Source organism: Neopelma chrysocephalum, unplaced genomic scaffold (genome assembly GCF_003984885.1).
Source record: "Neopelma chrysocephalum unplaced genomic scaffold, ASM398488v2 Primary Assembly neopelma1_24, whole genome shotgun sequence".
NCBI classification, from domain to species: domain Eukaryota; kingdom Metazoa; phylum Chordata; class Aves; order Passeriformes; family Pipridae; genus Neopelma; species Neopelma chrysocephalum.
The window spans coordinates 26,793,439-26,818,749 of NW_020897693.1; the positions used below are offsets into that span (position 1 = coordinate 26,793,439).

The window sequence follows — 25,311 nt, forward strand, 5'->3', positions numbered from 1 at the left end:
TTATCAAAGGAAATAAACTAGAATAAGTGCAGACAATCTTGTATGTTATTATTTAAATCAGATTTAATGTAGGTTTTAAGCAAGCAGCCAATGACAGTCAATTTGTCAGAATTTGAAAAACAGAACAAATAAAAAATATTTTTATGGCTCTGTGAGCTTATTAAAAAAAAGTCAGTTGCCATCTTCATGGAGGAACAGGAGATTCTGTAAATCTGTATATTTGGGAAATTACAAATTAAAGTCCTACAGGTTTCACTGCATATTTGTTTATTATAAGGATACATTTTTTTTAAAGTTTGTTATATAGTTACTTTTGCATCTCTGATCCACCTATTTATTTCCTGTTCTTAGAGAAAGAAGACTAAATATGATGGAAATATATATAATGGAGTACAATGATCTGCAATGCATTGCAATAAATATTATCATCCTATAACGTCTTATTGGTTTTGATAAGAAATGTGTGTGTTATAAAACAGGTTGCTCAGAAAAGTTGTGGATGCCTCATCATTGGAAATGTTCAAGACCAGTCTGTGTGGGCTTTCAGCAGTCTAATCTAGTGGAAGGTGACCCTGCCCATGGATGAGGGTATTGGGCTAGATGATCTTTAAGTTCCTTTACAACTCAAACCATTCCATGATTCTTTCATAAAAGAATGTGGAAAACTGTGTATGATATGTGTATCTATGTAGCCATGGAGATTAATCTAGTTTCACTACAGTATAATTTTGAATAACACACCTTCCGCATATTTTTATTGATAAACTGGAAATGAATTTTAAATTTAGTACCTCATCAGGCAAAGATGGATTTGATTTTGAAATTTGTAACAATGGTGTCGTTTCACTTGGGCTGCGATTCAGGTAAATCATTTACCAAGACTGACAAGGATAATGGCTTATTCTTTGTTCCCCACCTTGGCTGGGCAGCTGATGTGCATGTTACAGTCAGAATTGTTCCCACCTTTACCATACAATGCTTACTGGTATGGTCAGGGAGGCTTCACCACCCAACTGATACACTTCACTGCTCATCTTGCTCATTCATGGCTTAGCAGGAGCTCACGAGATCATAGAGCAGGCTCAAGGAGAAAGGTGTAGAGTGGGATGCATGTGTATATAGCTGAAAACTTTGTGGTGAAATTTTGCACCAAACTTCACAGGATTGCAGTCTAATTGAGCAGGTCCAGAAAGTCAGTCATATGTTGTAGTTACGATCAATCTTGGTTAAAAGAGGAAAACAACTTTTACTGAAGTCTAAGTGGAGCAAATTTTAGGGAAATAAAGTAAACTCAACATGTTGATTGGGACTTAAGCAACTTAGAAATGCAAGAGCTCACAAAATATTGGAACTGTGCATTTTCAAATATTGCATTCTCAGTGTGTTTACGAGAAAACAAAAAGTGCTGTTTGTTGGCTTAGGTAATTGAAATGAAACAGAGAAAATGTGACTTGGAAAAATTGTTTTTTAGCAGAAATTTTAAAAGGTGATGTTGAGTTAGTTGCCTGTGAGTTTTCTTGTTCTGGTGTCAGGATAAAAAGATTCATCTCCCAGCCTCTTTCCTGCGTACAGTGACAAATGCCAGCAGTTTAATTAATTGTCATGATTGTATGTTGCTGATAATTATTTTTAGGTGAGATAGCTAATACCTCACTTATAGTGAAAAGCTGGAAGGAATTTTCAGCATGTCAGGAAAACTTTAGGATAATCTGTTAAATCCAATAGTTTTCAGTTACCTTGGTTATTTCTCAGTAAAATGGTACTTGATTTGAGTAATTTACTGTGTTAGACCATTTAGTAGTTCAGCTGAGCTGCTCTCTTCTGTGCAAGATCTGCATTCCAGCCTACTCAGTTCCATGTACTGGACACGGGAATAAAAAATATTATTGGCTGGTTCTGCTAGTGGAGATACTGAATCTCTACAGCTTAAATCATCATATACTGCTGTCATTAATATTCCATGTCTCTTTTCAGGACAAAGAAGGAGTGGAGGGTGTATCTGTGGGAGCCATTCTTTCTGACTATCAGAGAGTTCGAGTTGAAGATGTGTAAGAAAATATTAATCTTTTTTAATATACATATTTGGAAAAGTACTTGTCTGCTTTCTAACTCAAATTTGGAGCAGAGGCAGTTGCCTTATTTCTCATATTCTATGACATTCAATGCACTCAGTTGGTTAATATAGGTATCTCTTTTCTTTTTCTCTTTTTTTTTCCCCTAAACCCATGTGTTCATTAGTAAAAATCTAGAGGGACTATACCAGATTTTTTGATTGTTTTTCAGGTCTCTCTCTGGATCTGTTGAAAATACTCAGAGTTTTGATATGAAAATAGTTGAGTAGGTTCAGATCCTTGATTCCAACAGAAAGCTTGCTCAGTTTGAATTACTACAGTACTGTGGTCAAGTACCTCTATTTTTCACCAGAGTTTTAATATAGAGGAACATCCTGTTATCAGGAATTAAATGGAGAGAATCCTTATGTGCATATCTTCCCTTAATTCCTTGAAATCTGTAATCTGTTATCATTAATCAGGAGCTTTGATTTGTCATTTCTACTGTGCACACTCTAAAGTTGAGATAGGTTGTAATTCTTTTAAGAGTCTTAATTAAAAAAGGGAATTATGTGATGGAAATTGTGTCTGTTATATAGGCCAATTCTTTTTTTTTTGTATTAGACTTAATGTTTATGCTGAAATATAAAAGAAAAATTATTTAAAGGTAGGAAAAGAAAAATTTTCATTCATTTTACATGAATCATGCTGTGTAAAAGCATAACACTTGGCTTTATACAATTTTTTGTTTGTTTTTAAGGTGCAGAAGGCTTAATCTTCAGCCTTTAGCTTACCTTTGGCGTTGGAACCAGGAAATGTTGCTTAAAGAAATTATATTATCTAACATTCAAGCCATAATCATAAAAGTGGCAGCTTTTGGTATGTATTCAGATTCTGAGCAATATTGTCTATTGAAACTTCTCATGGGCAAATCCACAACATAACAGAAAAACAAAAATTTTTTTCTATATTTTAGGATATGAAGTGTTAATATGAAGAAAATTTTAAAAAAATTACATGGCTCAGTAACAGTCATCATGTCTGAATAATTAATTTACCAAGATGCAATTCATTCTTAAGGGAGACATGGAAAAGCTGAAAAGTAATTTTTCCTAACGTATTTCCTCTTGTAATTTTTTGTTCTAGTTTGGTTTTGATTTGCAGTATAAAACATGCATAATTCAGTGGTTCACAGTATTGTCATTTATAGATGATGCAGACTGGTGACTAGACAATATTATAAAGCAAACGCAAAACTTTTAATAGAAGTACAAGAAGTTAATATTCAACAAGATGTAATTATGAGGCCAAAATATTTTGCATAACAACAGTCTTTGAGTTGGTAAAGCATAATAGCAAACAGAAATAATTCATCATTAATTCCAAAATGTGGTATTTACAGTAGTGTTGTTTAGCATATCAGAAAATCAACATCTTTTCATTGTCAGATATGTTAAATGAGGTTTGTATAATGAAGCAAATCAATACAAAAGATAACATATTTGTTTATTGCTTGAATGTAAAGATAAGGTCAGATGAAGTTTTATAGGAAGTGTTATGGAATGATGTGCTCTAAAAGCCAAAGGAGCAAATGAGAAACGTTAATGGTACAATGTATTAATTTCAAGCCTCTATGCAGTTTTCTGTTTAAGAGTATCAAATGAGTTTTTATGCCTAAAGTGTGACCAAAGGACCTTTTCTTTCTGGGTTGACTATAGATTTGTGGTCCACTCTACCAAAGAATGTATCATACAAGCGGTATCAGTGGTTAAAGCTGTATGTTTGAAAAGTAGTGTTGTGTAATCTTGCATTAGAAGTCCAGTGGTTGGTTTCTCTGGGCAGTGTTCCCATCAAATACCTAATGTCTGTCTCCCTCAAAGAATGCTTTATAATGAAGTAATTTCTCCTTAATTATTAATGAAGAATTGAATTATAATCCCTGTAGACTGGATGAATTCCATTACTTTTAAAAAATTAATTATTTTATTTATTTTATTTATTTATTCCTCTTTAGGTGATATAGTTTCTAACTAATTTTGACATTATCGCTATGACAGTCTTGATATATTGTTCTCTAGGATCTGCTAGGGCTGGTAGAAGGATTAGAATGATTAGAAATACCACATTCCCTCATTCACTTATGGGTAAAAAGCAGTGTAATTTAATAGCTTTTTCCTGAATTTTGAAAGGCCAGTTACAAATGCATAGGAATTAAATGCAATGTTTTCTACTATAAAACACTCGTTTCAAATTAACACTCAGAAAAAAAACCTAAAACATTTTTAAAATAATAGTTTTCAGGCCATGTAAAGGACATTTATATATTTCTGTTCTATTTCCATAAAATAGAATACTTTCATTGATTATGCTAACATGAAGAAAAAAAAAACATATGTAACATATGCTTTCACATCATAATTATTTTTTAAAGAAAATATAGGGTTTAAATAATAGATAAAACTATTTCCAAAGTAGACATCATTGATGACCTGTCTTATGCCTGATGCAAAATAAACTTGTCTTTTGTATTCTACAGTCTTAAAAAAACTTAAAATGAGCTAGTTAGTGCACAAAGAGTGCTTTTGTGGGCTATTCATTGTAAGAGAGAATACCATAAATACTTGTAGATTGCAATTAGATAGAAAATCACTCAGAGTTATTTTTCCTTTTTATTTTTTTGGCTACAGGTAAAAGAAAGATCTTATCAAAGTCAATTTCTCACCTGCCTCAGGCAGACATAATTAGATGTAAGCAAATTTAATGGAGCTTTTGTGCTCTGGGGCCATTCTGTAATGCTTTAATAATTGCATGCCTTATTAAAGTGGATTTAAGGTATGAAGGCTGTTTAACATATCAAGTGGCAAAGAAGATAAGATACAGTTTAACTTTTTGCCTCTTACATTAATAATCAAAGCTAAACTGCAATGAAAATATTTAAAATAACATATTTAAGAGTCTGAAGTGTAATGCGTCAGGTGATACATTGTACAGATCTTAATGCAAGAAGCAAATCTGTAACCCGAGCTTGACATTCCTCAGGGCTGGCCTACTTGTACACCCGCCTTGTCCTGTTTTCTATTAACTCAGGGCCAGTATTGACAGGGTAAAAGCCTGTCATTTTATGCAGAAAACACATAATTATGCAAGTAAATGAGCATTAGTTTAGTACATTTCCCTAAATCCACCATTACAAATTAATACCATAAACTTTGCCAGTAGCAAGAGTTTTCTATCTCAGAGTTGTGTGTTTTTCCAGATGGGATGCCAATTGCTCTCACTTTCATGCAAAAGAAGTATTGTTAGCAACCTTTTTCACATGCCTTCTGTTGATCTGTAAGTAGATCAGCTTTCTTTCTGATGAGAGAAAAACATTCCATGATCTAGCAGCAAACCTGAGCACTATATAGATATATATATATATACATATATATGTATATAAGCTACTCATGCATATTTATCCTCAGTGCCATTTTCTTGTTACTAAAGATGCCTTAACGATACAAGATACTTTTATCTTTGAAATATAGCTCTCTTCAGGGGAAATCCCAGAAAGTCAGAATGAGGTTACTCAGATAAAATTGAAGCCGGTATTGATTGTTTTTAACGTGTGTGTGCCTGAAATTCCAGTAATATCCATTGCTCATGTGAGACAGTGTAATAAAGCACAGTGTAATAGAACAGAGATGGGGACCCCTGGTGGCCTAGTGGTTAGCATGCAGGACTCTCACTGCTGCAACCACGGGTTCGAATCCCAAGTCCCCCGGGCAGATGGAGCTCGTTAGGCCTGTGAGGCCATCCATCTATGAGAAGGTCACTCTAAACAAACCTACGTCCTGAGGACCTCACTGCCATTGTCCAAGCTTGCTTGGCCCCGGCAGATGAACCTTAGGATTAAAGGGTGGGCTCAGTTCAGCGCAGGCTGTGTCTCACCTAAAAAATCCATTGCGCAGGCTGGAAAGGTAAAAGACCTTTCCCCAAATCTTCGTTCGCGAAGACTGGCCATTATTATTATTATAATAGAACAGAGATAGTGTAATATAACACAATAAGAAGAGGCATTTTTGATCTCCTTCCTCCCTGGATGTGTTTTACGGATTAATTTAACTTGCAGAGTATGCATATAACTTTAAATCTTGGTAACTTTATATACCAGTCTTACCTGTGCCACATTCTAAAGCAAATTGCTTCCTCTGCAGTACAGAGTGTAGTACACATGTGGAAGTGAGGAAAGTAGGAGGGTTACATTTGGAATGAATCTTTGAATTCCTCATAGAGTCATTCCTCAGTAAAACTTGAGCATCAAGTTTTTTTAGTTTTACTTTACTTATGTAGTTAATTGTATCTAAATCTTGTTAAGTATTAACACTAAAACTTAAGTGCACTAAAACTTAAGTGCCACTGTAGATTTTAAGAAGTGACAAATTTCAGTTCTCATATATATGAGAATATTTTATGTCATTCATTTAAAGCAGTTTGTCCTCAGTGATTCTAGTTTTTCTTGAAGTTTTAAGACTAGCATTTACATTCAGCAAGTTTTATAAGCTCACACTGACAGCTTGAGAATATGAGGGGGAAATTTCTTTTTCCATGTTTCAGATAAAATGAGAATATAAGACCAAATTTCTGTATTTTCTGGGATTAATAGGCATTATTACTTTATAAATTGCAGCTTCTTCCCAGTTTGGTTATAGTAAACTAATGATTTATTATTTAGTTAAATACCTTAAAAATTGTTATTATGAGATCAGATAATAGAAATAAGAAATTGAAAAAGAAAAACTCTTTCATGGTTAAACTGTGTTTCTAACTTCTAGATGCTCTTTGGACCAGAGGAGAGAAATAATACCATAGTGTTGTTCAACTGTTGGGCAATAATAAAAGCTGAAAATTTGAATCAGGACTGATTAGCTTGTGTCCTCAGCCTGCATAGGAAGTGGAGCTCTTTTATGGCATGGCTACATCCTTTATCTTGCAGGTCCAGCTGATATGAGTACTTACAGACATTCTACATGCTCAGCCATGGGTAGAGTTGAAATCACAGACTCTGAGCCTAAATTTTGAGATGGTGGGGTCCTAGTTACTTAGCCAGGCTGTTTCCCTCTGACAATGGAGTAGTGAGGGGAGTACTTAGGAAGCCATTGCCATCTCCTGTCTGGCAGGAAATCCTGAATTCCTTCTCTAAAATGAGCTGTCTGAAGCATATATATTTAACTTGAGTTTCCCTTGCTGTGAGAAGATCTTCACACTTGCCTCACATGGTCAAGAAAATTGGTATATTGCTGCTATTCATGGAGTCCTCTGAAAAGCTGATAGTTTAAGGATGCATATGTTTTTGTATATGAGTTTTTACCAAAAAGAATGATACTTCTCAGTATAATGAATCTATTATTTAAGCCTAATGACCTAGGTGTCTGTGTTATTGTTTGTTATTTGCGTGCCACTAGTGTACGGAAGGGAAGTCTTGACTGACTGAAATTGATAGCCATACTCTCATTAACTTTCAGAGAGGTAAGATTTGTGTATAAAGTAGTACATTTAAAAAGAACTAGCACCACCCAGTTCCAGGTTAAGCTCCTGAGGGTGGAATTTGGTGTTACAGATAAACTGATCCAATAGTAAGTTGCTGCCAAAAGGTCAATCTTTCCTTCCCACTGCTAGCTGACTCTTCCAAACCACAAGTCTCTGCTTGTTTCTGCCCCTCTAAAAGCTCCAGTGATTGTGTGGCTGCATCTGGTCTGCCTTTTTGTGAGTGCAGGAAACTTCCTCTGTAGAAGCCACTGCTGCATGGAGGACGAAACCCTCTCTTTCAATAGAAAGCTTATTACTAAATTGAGTTGTCTGTAATGTCAGATCATATCCTAAAGTAAAGTTGGTGGTTGTGAGTTTTGTCTGAGTGTATCGTCTGTGCAATGAAGAAGAGCAGTATTCTTTGAAAATATGTCTGTAGTTTTTAGTACTGAGCCAATTTAAAATCACTATTGAGAAAATTGAAGGTACTTCTTATATCATCACAGGTGAAGATACTTGTTTCCTCTAAATATATTTTAAAAAATTCTCAGACAATTCACAAACATAACAGAAGGAACTGAGTAACATTTTGTTTGGAAATCAATGTGAGATCCCATTTATTTATTTTTTTACACATTGTATAGTAAGGATTGTTTACTTACTTACTGCTAAGTAAACAAAACATTGGCATTATTCTTAGCTAGCTCAGCTTATTTAAAGGTGATTGGTCCATTGTTTTTTAATTTGGGCAGTTACCAGACACCTGAGCTGTAATAGAATCTATGACAGTCTTCACGATGTGTGGTCTTGATAACGTTTGTTTTTATTAATATGAAAAAGATTTAGAATTATAGAATCGTTAAGGTTTGAAAAGAACTCCAAGATCATCAAGTCCAACCTTCAACCAAATAGCACCATGTTTACTAAACCATATCGCAAAGTGCCACATTTACTTGTTTTCTAAACACTTAGTTCATTCTTTGAACACTTATTCTGTTTATCATAATTTGAAGTAAAACAGAAAATGACATAATATTTTTCCAATTTTAATGCTTGTCTATTCTGTTAGGGATAATTCTAAGAAGTAGCCTTAAACTTTTATTAGAAAAATTATTCCTGAGCAATGTTAAAGGATTATCTTTAACATATGATCACTTTTAATTAATTTTGGTTTTCATTTTTTTCAGATTATAAATTTGGTAGATTACCTACGATGTACCTCAGGAAAGATACTCTTATTAGTCTTATACCCTTTCTAAATCTTGTTTCCTAGCTAGCATATGGCATTGTCACTGAATTTTCAAACAAAGCTTCCAAATCTTAGTTGGCCCTTTAGAGTTTAAGTGTATTTGACACTTTTGCCCTAGGCTTGTTCCCTAATGTATTTGTCTACTGCCTCATTTATCTGCATCATTCATGTTATTTATAATAAAAGGTATCACACCTGTTTGTTCAACAGACATTGTATGCAAAGACTTGGGAACAATTATGAAACCACAGGAGTCATTTTAGCTAAGGCCATTTTCTTTTTCTGAGGGGGAAGATTCACATGGGAAAAGATAAACATAGATAAATAGGAATTGTATGTAAGACCAGAAATCAAACAAAAGTAGCTTGGGATTTAAGAAGAGTGTGATGCAAAATAGATGAGTAAAAGAAAAGAGAACTAGGAATGGACTTCAAGTAAAGAAAAGTTTTGATTCAGAGCAAAGTTAAAAGTTTAGGAAAATAAGATGATAAATTAATCTTTGCATTTGGAATGTTATTTTCTTTGATGCTTGTATATGAATGACACATACTTTGTTGCCACTGTAAGATCATGTTTTGGAAAGATATTTTAGTGCATATATAATGTATAAAGAAATGTTTAAAAATTAAGTGTGTTACAGGAAAAGAGGAAAAAAAGAAGAAATGAGATTTTGGATAAGTTGATTTAGGAACAAGTTAGAGAGAAATATGATTCCCTCTTTGGAAAATGGGAAGGATGTTGTTGTCATAACAGATGACAGGAGTTAGAAGGAAGAGTGAATGTGCCTGAAAACAAAAATAATTGAAAGTTGACATTATTGAGTGCAGTGCTTCTTAAGGAGATGTCAGAGACAAAGTAGGAGAAACGTGGATTAAGAATGGAAAGATTGCTTTGCACTTTGGGTACATCATATCATCTAAAGGAAATTTTGAATGAAAACAGCATTCTAAGAATGGACTATTAGGCATTTTAAGTGAAACAGGAAAGGAAGTAAGGGTTATAGTGAAAGAGACAGAAGAGAGCTGAAAAATAGTGGAAGAAAAAGAGCTTAGTAAGAGATGTCAAAAGCAGAAATAATCTTAACAAAATGAAAATCCAGAGGTAGAAGAGGTATATTGTTAATACTAGAATATTAGTCACTGCACTTTAGTGCTTGGTAAGATTTAAGTTCTAAATGCACATTTACTGTGCTCCTTAGAACCATCGATACTTGCTTTCCAGGTCGCTCTGAGTTGAAGTTTTACAGGACTTCTTGTTATAATCTGATCCTTTATTTCTGCTCTGGCCTTTAACCCTTTGCAGGTGATCTATTGATCTTCCCTGTCAGAAGTCTTTGTTCATCAGTTTGGGATTGTGACTTTTTAAAGTTTTATAACTTGCCTACATGGGGATGAATTTAATGAAAGTGATGCAAATTTTACCACTTACACCAGACCTCTTTCTCTGCGACTGAATGAAATTTCAATTATTTTCTTCAAAGCTTAATAGCATTAGAACTGTTCAAAGCATGAAATACCAGAATTTTTTAACAGGGACAAAGCAGCACACCCTTTTGTATTCACACTATGGTGCTAGATTGGTTGAACTATTTGAATGAAGTAGATTAATAAGCAAACAATGCTCTAAAGAAATTCTACTCGAAAAATTTATATCAGGAAAGTCATACATATGTGGCTGTATTAACTGAACCTGTAATAACTTTTAATTTAAGACTCTGAAATCCATTAAAAGTCCTGAGAGAAAGCTAACTGAGGCACTATTTCAAATGAGATGAACCATTTGTTGTCTAGAGTCTTGAATTTGACTAAAAGTAGTTTAATACTGTTATTAAGCAATTCTTCCACAATTTTTTAAACTACAAACATTTTAGAGATTTAAAAATCAGAGAAGAACCTTCTGAAATTCAGCAAGGGCAAATGCAGTGTTCTGCATCTGGGGAGGAATAACCCTGAGCACTGGTACAGGTTGGGGCTGACCTGCTGAAAAGCAGCTCTGCAGAGAAAGGCCTGGGGATCCTGGTGGACACCAAGCTGTCCAAGCCAGCAGTGTGCCCCTGTGGCTGAGCAGGCCAGTGAAATCCTGGGGTGCATCAGGAAGAGAATGGCCTGCAAGGGAGGTAATCCTGCCCCTCTGCTCAGCCCTGGTGAGGCCTCACTTGGAGTGCTGTGTCCAGTTCTGAGCTCCTCAGTACGAGAGACAGGGGTCCAGCAGAGGGCAAAAGAGATGACTGAGTGGAGCATCTTTCTTACGAGGAAAGGCTGAGGGAGTTGGGCCAGTTCAGGCTTGAGAAGAGACGACTGAGAGGGGACCTCATCAGTATGGAAAAGTATCTGAAGGGGAGGTGCCAGAAAGATGGAGCCAGGCTCTTCTTCATGGTACCAAGTAATAGAACAAGAGGCAGTGGGCAGAAACTGATGCACAGGAAGTTCCACCTGAATATGAGGAAGAACTTCCTAATCGTGTGGGTGACCAAGCATTGGAACAGATTGCCCAAACTGGAGATATATTCAAGAACCATCTGGATGCAATTCTGTGCAATGTGCTTTAGGATGACCCTGCTTGAGCACGGAGATTGGACCAGATGACCCACTGTGGTCCCTTCCAACCTGACCCATTCTGTAATTCTGTGATTTTGTAAAAGTATCTGCTTGAAAATATTGCCTTGTTATTTGATGAAACAATACAAAATTTCTTCAAAGACTTATTGAGGTTTCTGTTCCTAAAATGACAGAGCTAAATTGCTTTGAATCCTGGATCTAACTAGAACACAAACAACTTTGATGTTAAAAAAAAAAAATCACAAGAGATTATAGAAAAAATTAACATTGCTGCTGTGAAGACTTTTAGATCCTTTTACCTCTTAGAATTCTAAAATTTTGTGACATCAGACTAACCTAGTTTAGAACATACTTGATGAATGTTCGAGAAGGAAGATAAACTGAGGTCCTAATTAAACTGCACTGAAAATATATGCTAGAACCACGTCTAATAACTTTATCACTTAGCTTGGAAAGAGTTACTATATCTTCAGGTTCCATCGCTGTACAATTCTCACAGTGGATAAATTACCCCATAGGAAAAAAAAAGAAAAGAAGCATAAAAAAGCAAAAAAAGGAAAACAAGGGGGAAAAAGAAGTAGATACATAGTTGACTTGCATGAATTTTGCTCTTTTTTACAATAAATTAGAAGTATTTTCATCTCAAATCTTTTAGAGGTGCAGTAATACCCAGTATTTATTGCACTTTTCTTCATTTTTATAAAAAAAAATAAGCAGCTTGTGGCAGTTTGAGACCCCCAAAAATCCAATTTCCAAGTCCAAGCCCCCCTCCCACAATTTGCTTCAGTGTGAGAGTATGGTGGGAAGGGAATTATATTACAATTTATTACTTAAATAAATACTATAATACTACAATTCTAACTATCTCTCCTATGGTAAAGCAATATATTTACATTAGATCAAGTCCCTCCTTTCCCTCCAATAAAAGTTCAGAAGGGAAGAAGGAAAGATCCCACTTTCAGGGCAGCGGTGTCTCTCCTCTTCCAGGCAGCAGTCGTAGCTGGATTTGTCATAGCTGGAAAATCTCTCTCTCCATTACAATACAGGGGTTTTCTCTCACCCCTTGGCCCTTTGGCTCCAGCTGAAGGTCTCTCTCCTGTGGACTGCGAAGGCAGGGAGACAAGACTCCCTTCACCACGGTCATATCACGGAATGCATGACATCTCATGAAAGTCCCTTCCTTGAGGGGTTGAGTTCCCTCGAGTCAGAACGTTTAGGGCAGCTCTCAGTTCAGTCTTTGCCCCAAGCGTTCTACCAGAGCTCCTTTGCTCTGTCTCAATTGCCAACATGGCAGCAGGGGGGGCAAGGCCTTTTCCCTCGCATTCCGTCCTGGTCCAGCTCCAGAACGCCTCTGAGCTTCTCAGCTCCTCTCTCCGGCGCTGCTGCATTTCAGGACTCCCTTCAAATGGAAATCCACCCCCTCCTTCTAAGAGGGGTCTCCAAGGGTTTGGAGAAATAAAGCCAGGCACACCCCCAAACAGCCTGCGCTGAGCTTGGTCCTCTCTCTCTCTGTCAGATAGCTCTGCGTTTCTCAGCTTGGTTCCGTGCCATCTCTGCTGCTTGTTATCTCTTTTGGCTCTCGGCCACAGTTCTCTGTTCAGTACTGCTCCGCCACCGCTTTCAGTGTCTCTGGCTGTCCACTCACAGCAAGGAAACTTCCCCCAGCTCCTAGCTACCATACTTGGCCCAGTTTAACACTGTTCCAAGTTCCTGCAGCCCTCAGCTGGGGGCTGGGGGGCCTTGGCCCCCAGCGGGGCTCCTGGCCCCTCTCTCCTCGTGACCTAAAGCATGGCTACTTCTCTTCTTCCAGCTACATCATCTTCCTTCTTTTCCGGTCTGTTGCAATATATTGATTTCAAAGGAGTGAAATGTAGCTTCTGATTGGGCCCTACACCAAGAACACCACCCCCTCGGGGGTTACCACTTTTCTAACTCCAGGGGAAAACACTTTTTACCCCACAACATAGCTTTTACCATTTTTTTTTATGTTTTCAAGAAGGAAATTCAAGGAATCTATCCAGTTCACCAATCTTAACACAGCCTTTCATATGTGAAAGTTATGAGGAAGTTAAGAATCAACTATGAACCTGTCAAGTTCTGCTACCAGACAAAAAGTTCACTTCTCAGCTCTTCACAGAAATGAAATCTAAATATGATAACAGGAATAATTTGCCTCAAGGCAATTTAAGGTATAGGTTTACAATTCATGAATATCTGTGTGGCATGTGCATTTCTATTTGGTGAAGGTTATCAGACATTCCTGCACTCCTACAGAGTAAGCCTGTGTTACCAACTATTACTGTTATGTCTGGGCTTTTCCTGTGTTAATAAAAACATACTCTTATATTCTGCACTTCATCTTCCTTCTGAAAATCACTGATTTTTTATTGTTTACTTAGAAAGAAAAAGAAAAGAGCACATTTAAAGTAGAAGATTTTACCTTCAAAATTAGTTCTGTTTTCTCTGTTCGAGTTCTAAGATGGGTGGTTGCATTTATCCTATATATTCTTTGCTTTCTATACATATTTCTTTACCTTAGAGGTCCCATCACCTTATTGGTAACCCTGTTTTCTTTATGATAAAGAAACTGAGAAGAGAGATGAAGAGATTAGTTTTGGTTCCAGAAAACCGAAGTTTTTCATTACCTCTTATTCAAAATTCTAAATAATTCTGCTCTTGGTGAGCAGCCGATTAGTATCTTTCCAGAAACCTTATTGTGCATTGTATTGGCCTACATCATCAGAAGTTAAGTCTTTGTCCCTGACATTCGTAATGATGGCAGTTACTACTAATCTTATCAACAATATTTATCAAGAAGTCAGGAAAAAAAAGAGATCTTCAAATTGCTGTAACTTTAAAATAGGTTCCATTATTTTCTCCAAAAACCTATGCTAATTCTATGAATATGATATTTCAAGAAGATTATGATCATAATAGCAATATTGGAGATTTGTTTTTAACTTTATTTTATGGAAGAAGTCAGCGAGTAATAAGATTTACTTTTTGAATTGTAAGGTTGGTTAGTCGGGAAAGGATAGAGGTTTTTTCCCTGTTATCAACAGATAATACAGTTAACTCATATTTTATTGATGTATGTGTATGTGATAGTGATTCTTTTACAATCTGTTCATGTATTATGGGTTAGAGTTTGGTTCAATGTAACTTTTAGAAGAACTTTTATGTACCACCATTTTATGTACCACCATTTCTTAAAACCAATAGTTATGATTTATTTTTATTTATTTGACATTTTACTTAGAGGTAAAAATAGAATTTTTTATATTAAAAGACTTCCTTCAAAATCAAGACTATTTTGAAATTCTGAAAATGTATAAGACATATTCTTGTTAGTCAGATGAGGCTCTAATATGTGGATTTTTTTAGCTGAATGTAATACCATGAAAATGTAACATGGTTTTCTAATGGTCTTGATAACTGCAAATAATAACATGTAGTTACCCCTCAGGTGAGGGCTTTATACTACACTAATACGTATGTACAAAGTGAACCATTTAAAATACAGTTCCTTTGCATAACTTAACAGTAGTGAAATGCCTTTTACTAATGTTCTTTTTTTCACTACAGAACAAAGCCCTGAATTTCCTCCCCAATCTTTTTGACATTGCTGCAGTTACCTACAGCACTTGTCTTGTGGAATTGCATAAAAGCGTTCTGCAACCATGGTTGATGTCTTCAGGAAGGAGTTCTTCTCCTGGCAGTGGAGTTATCAGGAATTACAGATGGAGTAGAAATAATTTGGAAGTGATTATACCATTTGTGCTATCACTTACTGATTTTACAGTAAAACTAGTCTACAAAACTGGAGGTGAAAGCACAATTTGTTAAAAACAGCATTATCAAATCTTTTGAGATGTTTCTGTCGTCATGTGCTGGTCTGTCTCAAAGAAATAAAACCCCACTTGCTCTCTTGGCAGCACATAATAAATTGATGGATGTAGTTCAGTTGAGGAGTTAAAATGCATTGAAAATAATGGCTCATAACATTTTAGGGTTAACATTTATTCATAGATGATGCAATTAAATAAAACAGGCATTAACTTCAAGGTCAGTCAGTGAAGTAATAAAAGTGAATATTTTAATTGAATTGTAATTGCATCCCATTGATACATGCAAGTTAAGTAAAATAGATGTCAGTGCTGCAAACTATAGTTCCTAATTAATTTCTTAATTCTACATAGAGTCATCCAGGCCCTGGACCTTGTTGTTGGTTTATCCACCCTTCCAGCTTGCTTCACATCTAGTTATATTGAGGAAAAATTTGGAGGTTGTAGTACTAAGAATTTACAATACATTGTTTTTCTCTTTAGTCTAAGCCATTTCAGGAATCTGAATCAATCTACTCCTTTGTTTAAAGAAAAAACAAATAGAACCATGTACCAATAGTACCAAATAGAACTATGGATTTATAATAAGTTTTTTAAGTGTGGTTCTAGATACTTCATTATACTAATTGTAGCAGCAGATGTACAGCTGTATCTGTGCATGCATACTATTAGAGATTTGAGATGCGGATTACTGGTTCTGCAAATTACAGGTTACATTAGTTCTTGATGCCTTTACCAGGTAAGGCAATCTCTATTCAATCATAATACACACCTATTGAAAACTGAAATAATATTTTTCAAAAGAGAGACAAGCTGTCCAGAAATAGAATTCTGCTGAGAAACAGAAAGGATGCATTGTACTTCCACAGATTTTCGTGTAAGTGTGGGATATTACTAAAGAGTTTTTTAGTGTATACACAGATAATTTATTTCTATTTCGTAAACTATTTATATCATAGTTTCTTTTGAATTATTGTTTTGTATTCATTAGGAGACAGAACAGCAGGTATATCTGTGATATCAAAGAGAACTTTGTGAAAGAAATAATATGTTAGTGTGTCTGATTCTGACAACTTTTTCCCTTCTCACATGCTTGTAAACCTTGGTTTAAATTTAAAGGAAGTGAACTTGATTTTATCAAGTAGAGGGGGATTACTTATATTAGAAAAGTAATTATGTTAAGGAAGACTGTTAATATAAATGTGTGAAATGAGTACTCTAATATGGTACTCATTTGTTTATTTTAAGAGAAATTGCTTATTTGGCCTATTTCATTACAATCAAAGACATAATGCTAAACTGATGTAAATTGGAAGAGATCACCAGAATCATTTGGACTTTTGAAATTGAATGAATATATTTCAAAATTATTTCCATGAGAATAAATTATTATTATTGTATATCTAGCACACACAGTTTAGTCTGTTAATAAAAAGCAATAAACCAATATGAAAAAGGAATAGAGGGGGGGAAAACCCTCAGTCTTCTTTCACTTTAATTATTAAGCAGTTCTAAAAGCATTCCCCTAGATAGTAAGGGAATTTTTAATGTGCATTAATGAAATATTTTAAAACTTTCCTAGTGTTTTGAAATCTCATTCACTCTAACTTGTTTTAATTTCACTGGAATTTAAATATACCAAGATCATGATTGTAAAAATTAAGACATATCAGCTATTTTAGCTCACAAATGCCTTTATATAATAGTGTACTGAACATTTATGGAACAGCTTTCATCATCAATGATCTAAAGTGCTTTGCAAGGTACATACTTCAGAAATTGCTTCTGAATTGAGTCATTCTGGTGGCAGCTATTTAATGATACCTATTATTGTATAAAGCAGTAGAGTAGGAAGAAATGGGCAAGTGTTTCTATCACTACCAGAAAAAAGTACAAACCACGATAACTAAGAGTAGTAAAAATGTAATAACTGAAAATTTTCCAGTGTTCCTTCACTTTCACAAGTTATCATTTTGTTTTTTCTCATTTAGTTCACATGGTATGACTTTTTGACCACTTAGTGTCAAATCCAGCTAGCATACTTATTTGGTGGAAGATGTCAGCTCTTGAAACAGTTGTTCCTGGATGTTTTTTATCGCACTACTGATTTCTGCCAATTATTTGATTTATCCCTGAGAAGTGACCATTAACTGCCATGAGTTGGCCAAACTCAAAAAGTCAGAAAGCTGAAACAAGAATACAGAAGAGCAAGTTAGAGTAGCTATCAAATGTTAATAGGGCTTACATTTTCACAAAGAAAAATAAATCAAAATGTAGACATCATACACAATATTTTGTGGTGGATCAAAAGGTACAACATTCAAAATGTTCTGTAAGTCTGAGTTTTCTTTGTATCTCCATCCTTTTTAATCTTAAATATTTGTATGTGGGTAATACACACAGAGAATGTGATATGGCAGAAAAATATGGAAAATACTCTGTGTCTCTTTCAGTTGCAGGAACTATAAAAAAATTAACTTGTATTTGAATTAAGTAGATATCTACAAAGGTAACTTCTAGCTCAAAGAGGTAATATCTGTTGCTATTTTTATTACCATGGACCTGTGTGTTTACTTCACTGGTTAATGAAATTTCTAAGAAAGGAAAACAATAGCTTTTGCAGTCGACATGTAGTGAAGTGGTAGTGGGCTTTATTTTTCCACAAAGATGGAAACTAGTTGCCCAGAGGGGATAAGAGAAAGTTCTGACTAAGTGTGTTTTCTTTAGGATAGAAATTATTTTAGATACTGTAGAGTTTCTAAGGGAGACGTCCTATATTTAAAAAAAAAAAAGCCTTTCTTGATGTCATAACAGTATTTCATAAGAAATATTTTTACTCTTTTGGGGTTTTTTGCAGGTTTGGATCCAGATAAGCATCTAGGAAAAACTCTAGATCAAATGGAGCCTATTCTTTTAGAGGTGAGTATTACTTAAAGGATACTCATACAGGTAAAGTTGCAATAAAAAAGTAACACAGGTAGAAATTCAGTAAAATTAAGCTAATAAAAATTTACTTTCAGAAATTTGGTGCTAACCCAAAGCTTATCTTTGTACATAGAATATAAGCCTCTGATATGCACTTTCAATATGAAAAACATTATTTCTTGACATAGTTCACAAATGGTCTTTAAAACAAACTATAGGCAAGGAACCTCAGTATTGCAGGAACACTACTTGTATGTCAATATGATAAAGCTAAATAATTGCAAGGAAGTTGGAGATTTTTCACAGCAAGAAATGGTAGTGGCAAAATCACAGGTGATAAAGAACATCCCCAAAGATATCTCTATCTGGAGTTTTCCTACCATTTACATAATCAGACTGCATAAAGTAGGGCCTTTCAAAAATTAAATAAGAGGTTTATTCCTGAGGATGTACTTAATTGTGTGCAAAGGGTTATGTAGCCCGAAAAGCAGGAAAATGCTTGTAAGCAGAGCTAATAGACTTATTTAAAGAAAAATTATTTAACTAGGGAAAAGGAAAAAGACTAGATTTTGTACTTGAGTCTTCTTTGAGTTTGATGTAGAAGCAGCAAACATCAAGCTAAGTAAAGTTTAAGAATAATGGTTCTGAAAGCATGTTTTTATATATTATCTGTAAGAATGCCAGTTTACCAGAATTCCTTGTCCTTGAACCTGTTAAAAACCCACAACTATTTTCTTGTTTGGCTATTAAGAGAGTCTTGATATAACTTTCATCAGTGTAGGCTGTCTGAATTTCCACAAAATGATCTTCTAAAAATACTTTTCATTCTTAATCTGGATAGTTACCATTCAGCCTGGCTTCATAAGTTATTTTTCTGGAACACTAAAGGGCATGGCAAATTTGCAGAAGAGAAAGGGAAAGTAACCAGATTTTGTTAGGAACTTTAAAAATCTCTTTTGCTACTGAAAGACAGTGGAGTTACATAGCAATTATATCTTGAGTTTAACTCCATTTTTTTAGTTATTTGCACGGCTGGAGAGAAGAAGATAGATAATAGATACTTGGCAAACTGAAGAGGAAGAATTAAGGTCCATAACATTCAAATAACCTTACTTGAAGAGATTATGTTGGTTTGTTCTTAGCTTGAGGTTTGTTGCTTCAGAGCTGGAGGATCTGACCATAACTCTTCCCCTCCCCCTCCCCTCCGCTATGTAAACTGTTTGATATAAAGAGCCCATTCTTTATCTATTTTTTGTGAGTCTTTCTTTACTTAGTTCTTTAGATCATCTCAACTACAGCAAAAATTCAAGAATACCAGGCACTAGGAAGGAAAGGTGTTTTCTCCTGCTCCAGAATAAGGGAAGGAAGGAAAGTAGGGAATTAAATGTCTTCCTTGTAGTACAGGTAAAAAAGCAGTGGCAGAGACATACAGTAGGAGTACACAAACATAAGTGTACTTTAACTATATATAAAATATTTTTGATATTTTGCCAACAGCAGACATTTTATTTCAAGGAGTGATAAAAAAGTTACACTTAAACCAGTAAATAATTGCTAAATCTAGGGATATCTGTAAGATACAAGAATAGTTAAAAGAGAGAGTGGATTTATCCTGGAAAATAGAGATTGAATTTCTACAGGAAAAGGAAGGAAGAGGGAATGAGTTCACTACTTCAAGCATCACTGAACTTTTGGATTAGGTAATGTAATCTAATTGAACACTGAGCTAACTTTGGTTTTGGAAGCTGTATTAGCATGGCTGTTTGCCTCAGCTAATGAGCCACTAAGAACCAGAGACCACAATGTTCAGTTCACCACTCATGATCACGGTTAGACTGCTTCCAGCAGCCTGACTGCTAAGTTGACATTGCACTGCATGAACATGGTGCACTTCAGACTTGGTTGCAATTCACATTTGTGTCATAGGCTGACTCTGACACTGAAATGCTATATAGTGCTTTTCCATTGCTGTGGAAAAGCAGTTGTACTGACTTGTGAAGTCACGTTCTGTGGGCACTGTAGAAGTGACCACTGATTGATAAATTTGCAGAAATGGAAGATCTTTGGAGTCCCATATAAATAATACATAGTTTAAGAATATTTATGTGCTCCTCCCCTGGTTTGTTGCTGCATATCACTAAAGCAAAGTTTCTGTTTCTCAGAGCACTCTTTCTTTAAAATCTTATTAAATGACAGTTATGGAAATATAAAATTTTATAATCATGAAACAATGAACAACTTACTGTTGAATAGATTTAACAGAAGCATCAACATTGCTGTAATATCAGTTCCATACTGCTCAGTCACATTTGGATAAATTAATACTTATGTGGGACAAGTTATGTAAGCCAAAAGGAGGAAAGTACTGTCCCTACATTCACAGAAAGCTCCTGTTACCAAAATTCAAGTTGCAACTTCACTGGGGTTCAGATGGATAGCTACTCACCTCAGTTGAATCAGCAGTTTTGACTTTCTTTAAAACTGTAGCAGCAAGTATCACAATTTTAGTTGTGCTAATAAGAAGTATTCTTTTGCATTTGATGTCACCATCCTTAATTTTAAAAAGAAAATAATAAACTATGAAATCCAAAGCTACCTGGTATTTTCCGTGAATTGAATGTATTCTTCATAGTGTTTGGTGGCTCAGTGGAAGTGATTCTTACTTACTTGGTTTCACTAAAATTATTACTGTCGTGGCTTAATCTCAAACCCCATATTTGCAGGTTTTATCTGTTATTGATACAACAATAAAAAGAGCAATGACTGCGTAGCTTAAGGTGTTGAAGTATGGAATCCTGACCCTGCTTGCAATTGCTTGTCAGACCATTGTAGGGGAGACTGCACAACTGATTATTTGTTCATTTAGCTGTTTCTTGTGTATGTGCATGCTGTGAAAATCAAAGCCAGTACAAATAAATGGTTTTTATTGGATACTTAGTTGGCTTTAAGGTCTAATAAAACCAAATCATTAAGTATAAACTAAAGAGAAATACTTAGGTTTATGATATGAAAAATACCCTTTTGCAAACTAGTGAAGTCTTGATCATCAGAAGTTCTGGCAGACAGAATGTTCTATCACTGGTGTCCAGAGAGAAGAGATCAGTGCCTGTCCCTCCTCTTCCCCTCATGAGGAAGTTGTAACTGCAATGAGGTCTCCCCTCAGTCTCCTCTTCTTCAGGCTGAACGGACCAAGTGACCTCATCCTCTCCTCATATGACTTCCCCTCAAGGCCCTTTACCATCCTTGTTGCCCTCCTTTGGAAGCTCTTTAGTGGCTTAATGTCTTTCTAATTTTGTGGTGCCCAAAACTGCACACAATATTCAAGGTGAGGCTGCACCGATGCAGAGCAAAGTGGGACAATCCCCTCCCTTGACCAGCTGGCGATGCTTTGCCTGATGCTCCGCAGGACGTGGTTGCCCTTTGATTCTTACCCAGAGGCTCTCGACTGTGCCATTGCCAGCTGGGAGCTCCAAACATTCTAACCCTTCTATTACATACAGTGCCACCCCTCCACCTCTTCTGCCCTGCCTATCCCTCCTGAAGAGCCTGTAATCATCCAACAGGGCACTCCAGTTCCAGGTCTCATCAACTCACCAGATTTCACTTATGCCAGTTATGTCAAATCTCTGGGACTTGGCCAAAACCTTGAGCTCCTCTTGTTTGTTCTTCATGCTGCATGTGTTGGTGTAGAAACATTTCAGGTGTGGTACATTGTAGCCCATACCTTATAAAGTAGATTGAGGGATCCCATTAGTGCTGGTTTTCTCAAGTTTTTGCACACCATCCCATCGCTCATCACTGGTGGTCTAGTTTAAAGCTCTGTCAACAAGCCCCACTAGCTCCTGATCTAGAACTCCTTTTCCCCTTAACCCAATAGGTGCATCCTGTCAGGTCTCAGTAGATCATGTGTTGAGTAGATCATCCCGTAGTCAAAAAACCCAAAAGTTTTCCAAGTACACCAACCTTGGAGCCAAAGATCATTGATACTGAGCCACAACATATATGGCATGTTGAGTAATTTTGGATTTGTAGGGAGTATCTTTTACTTTTAGCCTGTGTTCAAAAAGTTCAACCTCTCTGGTACTACATATCAGGAAATAGAACTTAACTTTTTTTTGTTGTTGTTTTTAATTGTACTAAAAGTTTACCTTAAGGAACAGGCAGTGAGACCAGAGTTGACTTGTGTTACTATAAAGTGCCCGTTACAGTTTGTCTTTTGGATATATAAGAAATAAAAATGAAATAATAGTTTTATTTTTAGAAAAAAATCTCTGGTTGAGGCATTATAAGAGGTATGTTAATGTTAATTAGAAAAAACCCACAACAAACAAATAAATCCACAACTCACAAGTTCAAAAATATATATTATCACCTAAATTTTCAGTCTTCTTATTTACATTAGTTTATGTGTACAGTAGAAATTATAATAATTACTGACATAGAGGTGAGGTATTTTGGTGCTGTAGTAGCAGACAAATGGATAACTAATGAGTGGGAAAAACTTTTTGCAGACATTTTTCTACTACGTACAGGATGTTGAACTTATGAGCACAATGATGATCTGCCACATACTTTTAGCAGGAGTGAATTTTACTGGCTCAGGACATTGGCATTGCGGAAAGGAGAGTTTTTGAATTGTAGCTTTTTTCTAAATTATAGGTCTTTCATTAATTATTGAGGAGTGGTTGCTAGATAATTTCTAAATTATTAAATTGCTTTCATGTCCCAGTGTTTCCTCTGTAACAGGAGTCTTAGCTTTTTACAGTAAAGAATTTTCTGGCAACTTGCGAAATCTTAGAGGATGCTTCCACTCTCTGTAGAATTCATTAACAGAATGGTAAATGGATGTTATGGTTACATTTGTCCATACTTCTAGCTCTGCTAATAGACAATAGGAAAATGTTTGTTTATATGCTTGCCTCAGAAGTTGATGAGAATATCTTGATGTAAAGAGCATTTCTGTAGTTACAAGAATTTACTAAGTATTACAATTTCTGTCTGGGAAGAAAGTGTTCACTTAAAAAAGGAATCACTTCATATATTTATCTTTGATTACTGAAGTTAAGTGAGAAAATCAGTTTTAATCCCTATGTTTTCTTCCCAAGATAGGACGAGACTGTTCTTTGGTTAATGTTTGGGCTAGTCGTTTATATACGTTGTGTCTATTCAGTACTTAAGATAAATTTTGTGTAGTCTACAAGACGTTTTCTTCATATACTTCTTTTGGATTCTGAATTAGACTTGCATTACTTGCAATTAGTTAAGTGTAATTTGTAAAATTGCAGTTTTCTGGCTCATCTGAACTAGAAGGCAGATTTAGCAATCATAAAATTTATATTAGAGTCCAAGCTGTCATATTGTTATGAATGTGGCATCCAATTTGCAAAACAAAATAATTTGTCTTAAAAAAAGTTAATATTCTAAATGACTAAAAGACACAGTTCTGATGTCATTGATGACATTTTAAAAATATTGCTGACTTTGTTAAATGAACATTAAGAATCTGTTCTATGAGCAGCTGGATATCCTCTGTTCCTGCTGACATTTGTGGGAACTGAAAATCCTTTAGCACCTTTTATAATTGGTGTCAAGAATTATGCTGAAGCCAGTGACATTGCAAATGAGGATATCTCACAACAAAGATAGGAAATAGTATCACATCTTTTGAGTATTCAATGTTAATTTGCCAATAATTATTCTAGACACGAATGTTTACAAGCAGAGCTACCAATTTTGAAAGTGACTTGGAAACGGTCATTCCTAGTATTCACCGTGGAAAGATTAGATTTAGAAAGATCTTTCCTGGTTTTCTCTCTTTCGTTTTTTAAATAGTTTTCTTAAGGTTTTTTTGCAACAAGAGTAAGAATAAAAGGTTTTGACTAACTGTTTTGTAGGTTGTCCATTCTTGTTGCATCAACATTAATTATTCTTGATGTATTTGTCCTATAGAAACCTTGTTGCCACTGTTGACAGATGGAGTTGTCTTTTATGTCAGGAGTATAATTTTTTAATGAGCACTTGATTAAAGGTTTTCTTTTGCTCCTTTTCTTTGAAAGAAAACGGGAAAGGAAAAATGAAAAATAACTCTCATAACAAGACATTGAAAAAAATTTTAATACATGTTCCAAAAGAGATTTAGATTTTACACCATCAAATAACTAAATATTCACATAGAGCATTACCAAGGTATTGTTTTATCAGAGCATTTTCCTTTTTTTCAAATTAAAGGCTAAAGAGTTTTTAGGCCTTTGGTGTAAGTAACTAAAGTTATAAACATTCTTTGAAGTTTTAAAATTAAAAAAAAACTTTGAAAGAGAACTATAAAATAACACAAACTGTGCATTCAGCTTCGCTAATAAAAATATAGTATCATTTGAATATATCAAATAGACTTGCTACACAAATATTCTGGTAACCATTTAAAACATGGAACCCACAATGTGTACTATAAATAACCCAGTCTCATGTTTGCCTAAAAGGTAACAAGCAACAGATTTGGAATCATTTTCTCGCCTCCAGAGAGAGTTTTTCTAACCCTCTTCGACATGTTGTGGAGAACTGCATTGCTATTCAACTGCAGAAGCATCATGGGTGGGCTTCTGCTCCTTTAAGGAAATGCATAAAAGAGTTAAATAAATATTCCCAGTACTAACATTGGTGTTTGCAATGGAGTTGAAGACTACAGTTCAGCTTCTCATGAGCCACTTAAAGCAGAATATTAGTACTTGGGATGGGACTTGGCTTGAAGCAGCTACTGCTGTGACACTTAACAAGGTGATATAATCTGGTGCTGGAAAGATGGATTTCTCCTGCAGACAAAGAGGGGGCTTCCCCATGCTCGGGCGTGGTACAAGGTGCTGGATACTGGTATATCCAGAGCTTCAAGAATATTCATAAATATATGTTGATTTGGAAAGTATATTCAGTACAATTTATAAAGGAAACAAGTTTTTCCCCCGTAGATCTTGCTTTAGTTTTCTGCTTTTGACTTAGAAAATGCTCATTGGTTCTATTTGTTAGATTTTTTTTGAAGGAATGAGTATTTATCAAAATATATAATGCAGTTGTTCAATCTGTTGTCAAAAGATGTCTTCACTGTATGCTTCTATGTGAAGTGCTATTTCTTGTGTTGATTTCACAGTACAAGTTTCTTGTCGAGGTGAACAAGCTATGCT

The 25,311-nt window shown here is 35.3% G+C and overlaps 1 protein-coding gene across 6 annotated transcripts in view; it reads left to right on the plus strand.

Annotated features, from left to right (window-relative positions):
- The window catches only part of DPH6 (diphthamine biosynthesis 6), a 206,509-nt gene that overhangs the window by 41,013 nt on the left and 140,185 nt on the right, over window positions 1–25,311 (plus strand). For all 6 annotated transcript variants that reach the window (XM_027709122.1, XM_027709095.1, XM_027709132.1 and 3 more), the window contains 3 exons: window positions 1,975–2,048; window positions 2,812–2,930; window positions 18,069–18,130. In XM_027709122.1, coding sequence (XP_027564923.1) covers window positions 1,975–2,048; window positions 2,812–2,930; window positions 18,069–18,130 — 255 coding nt within the window. The remainder of the gene's footprint in view (window positions 1–1,974; window positions 2,049–2,811; window positions 2,931–18,068; window positions 18,131–25,311) is intronic.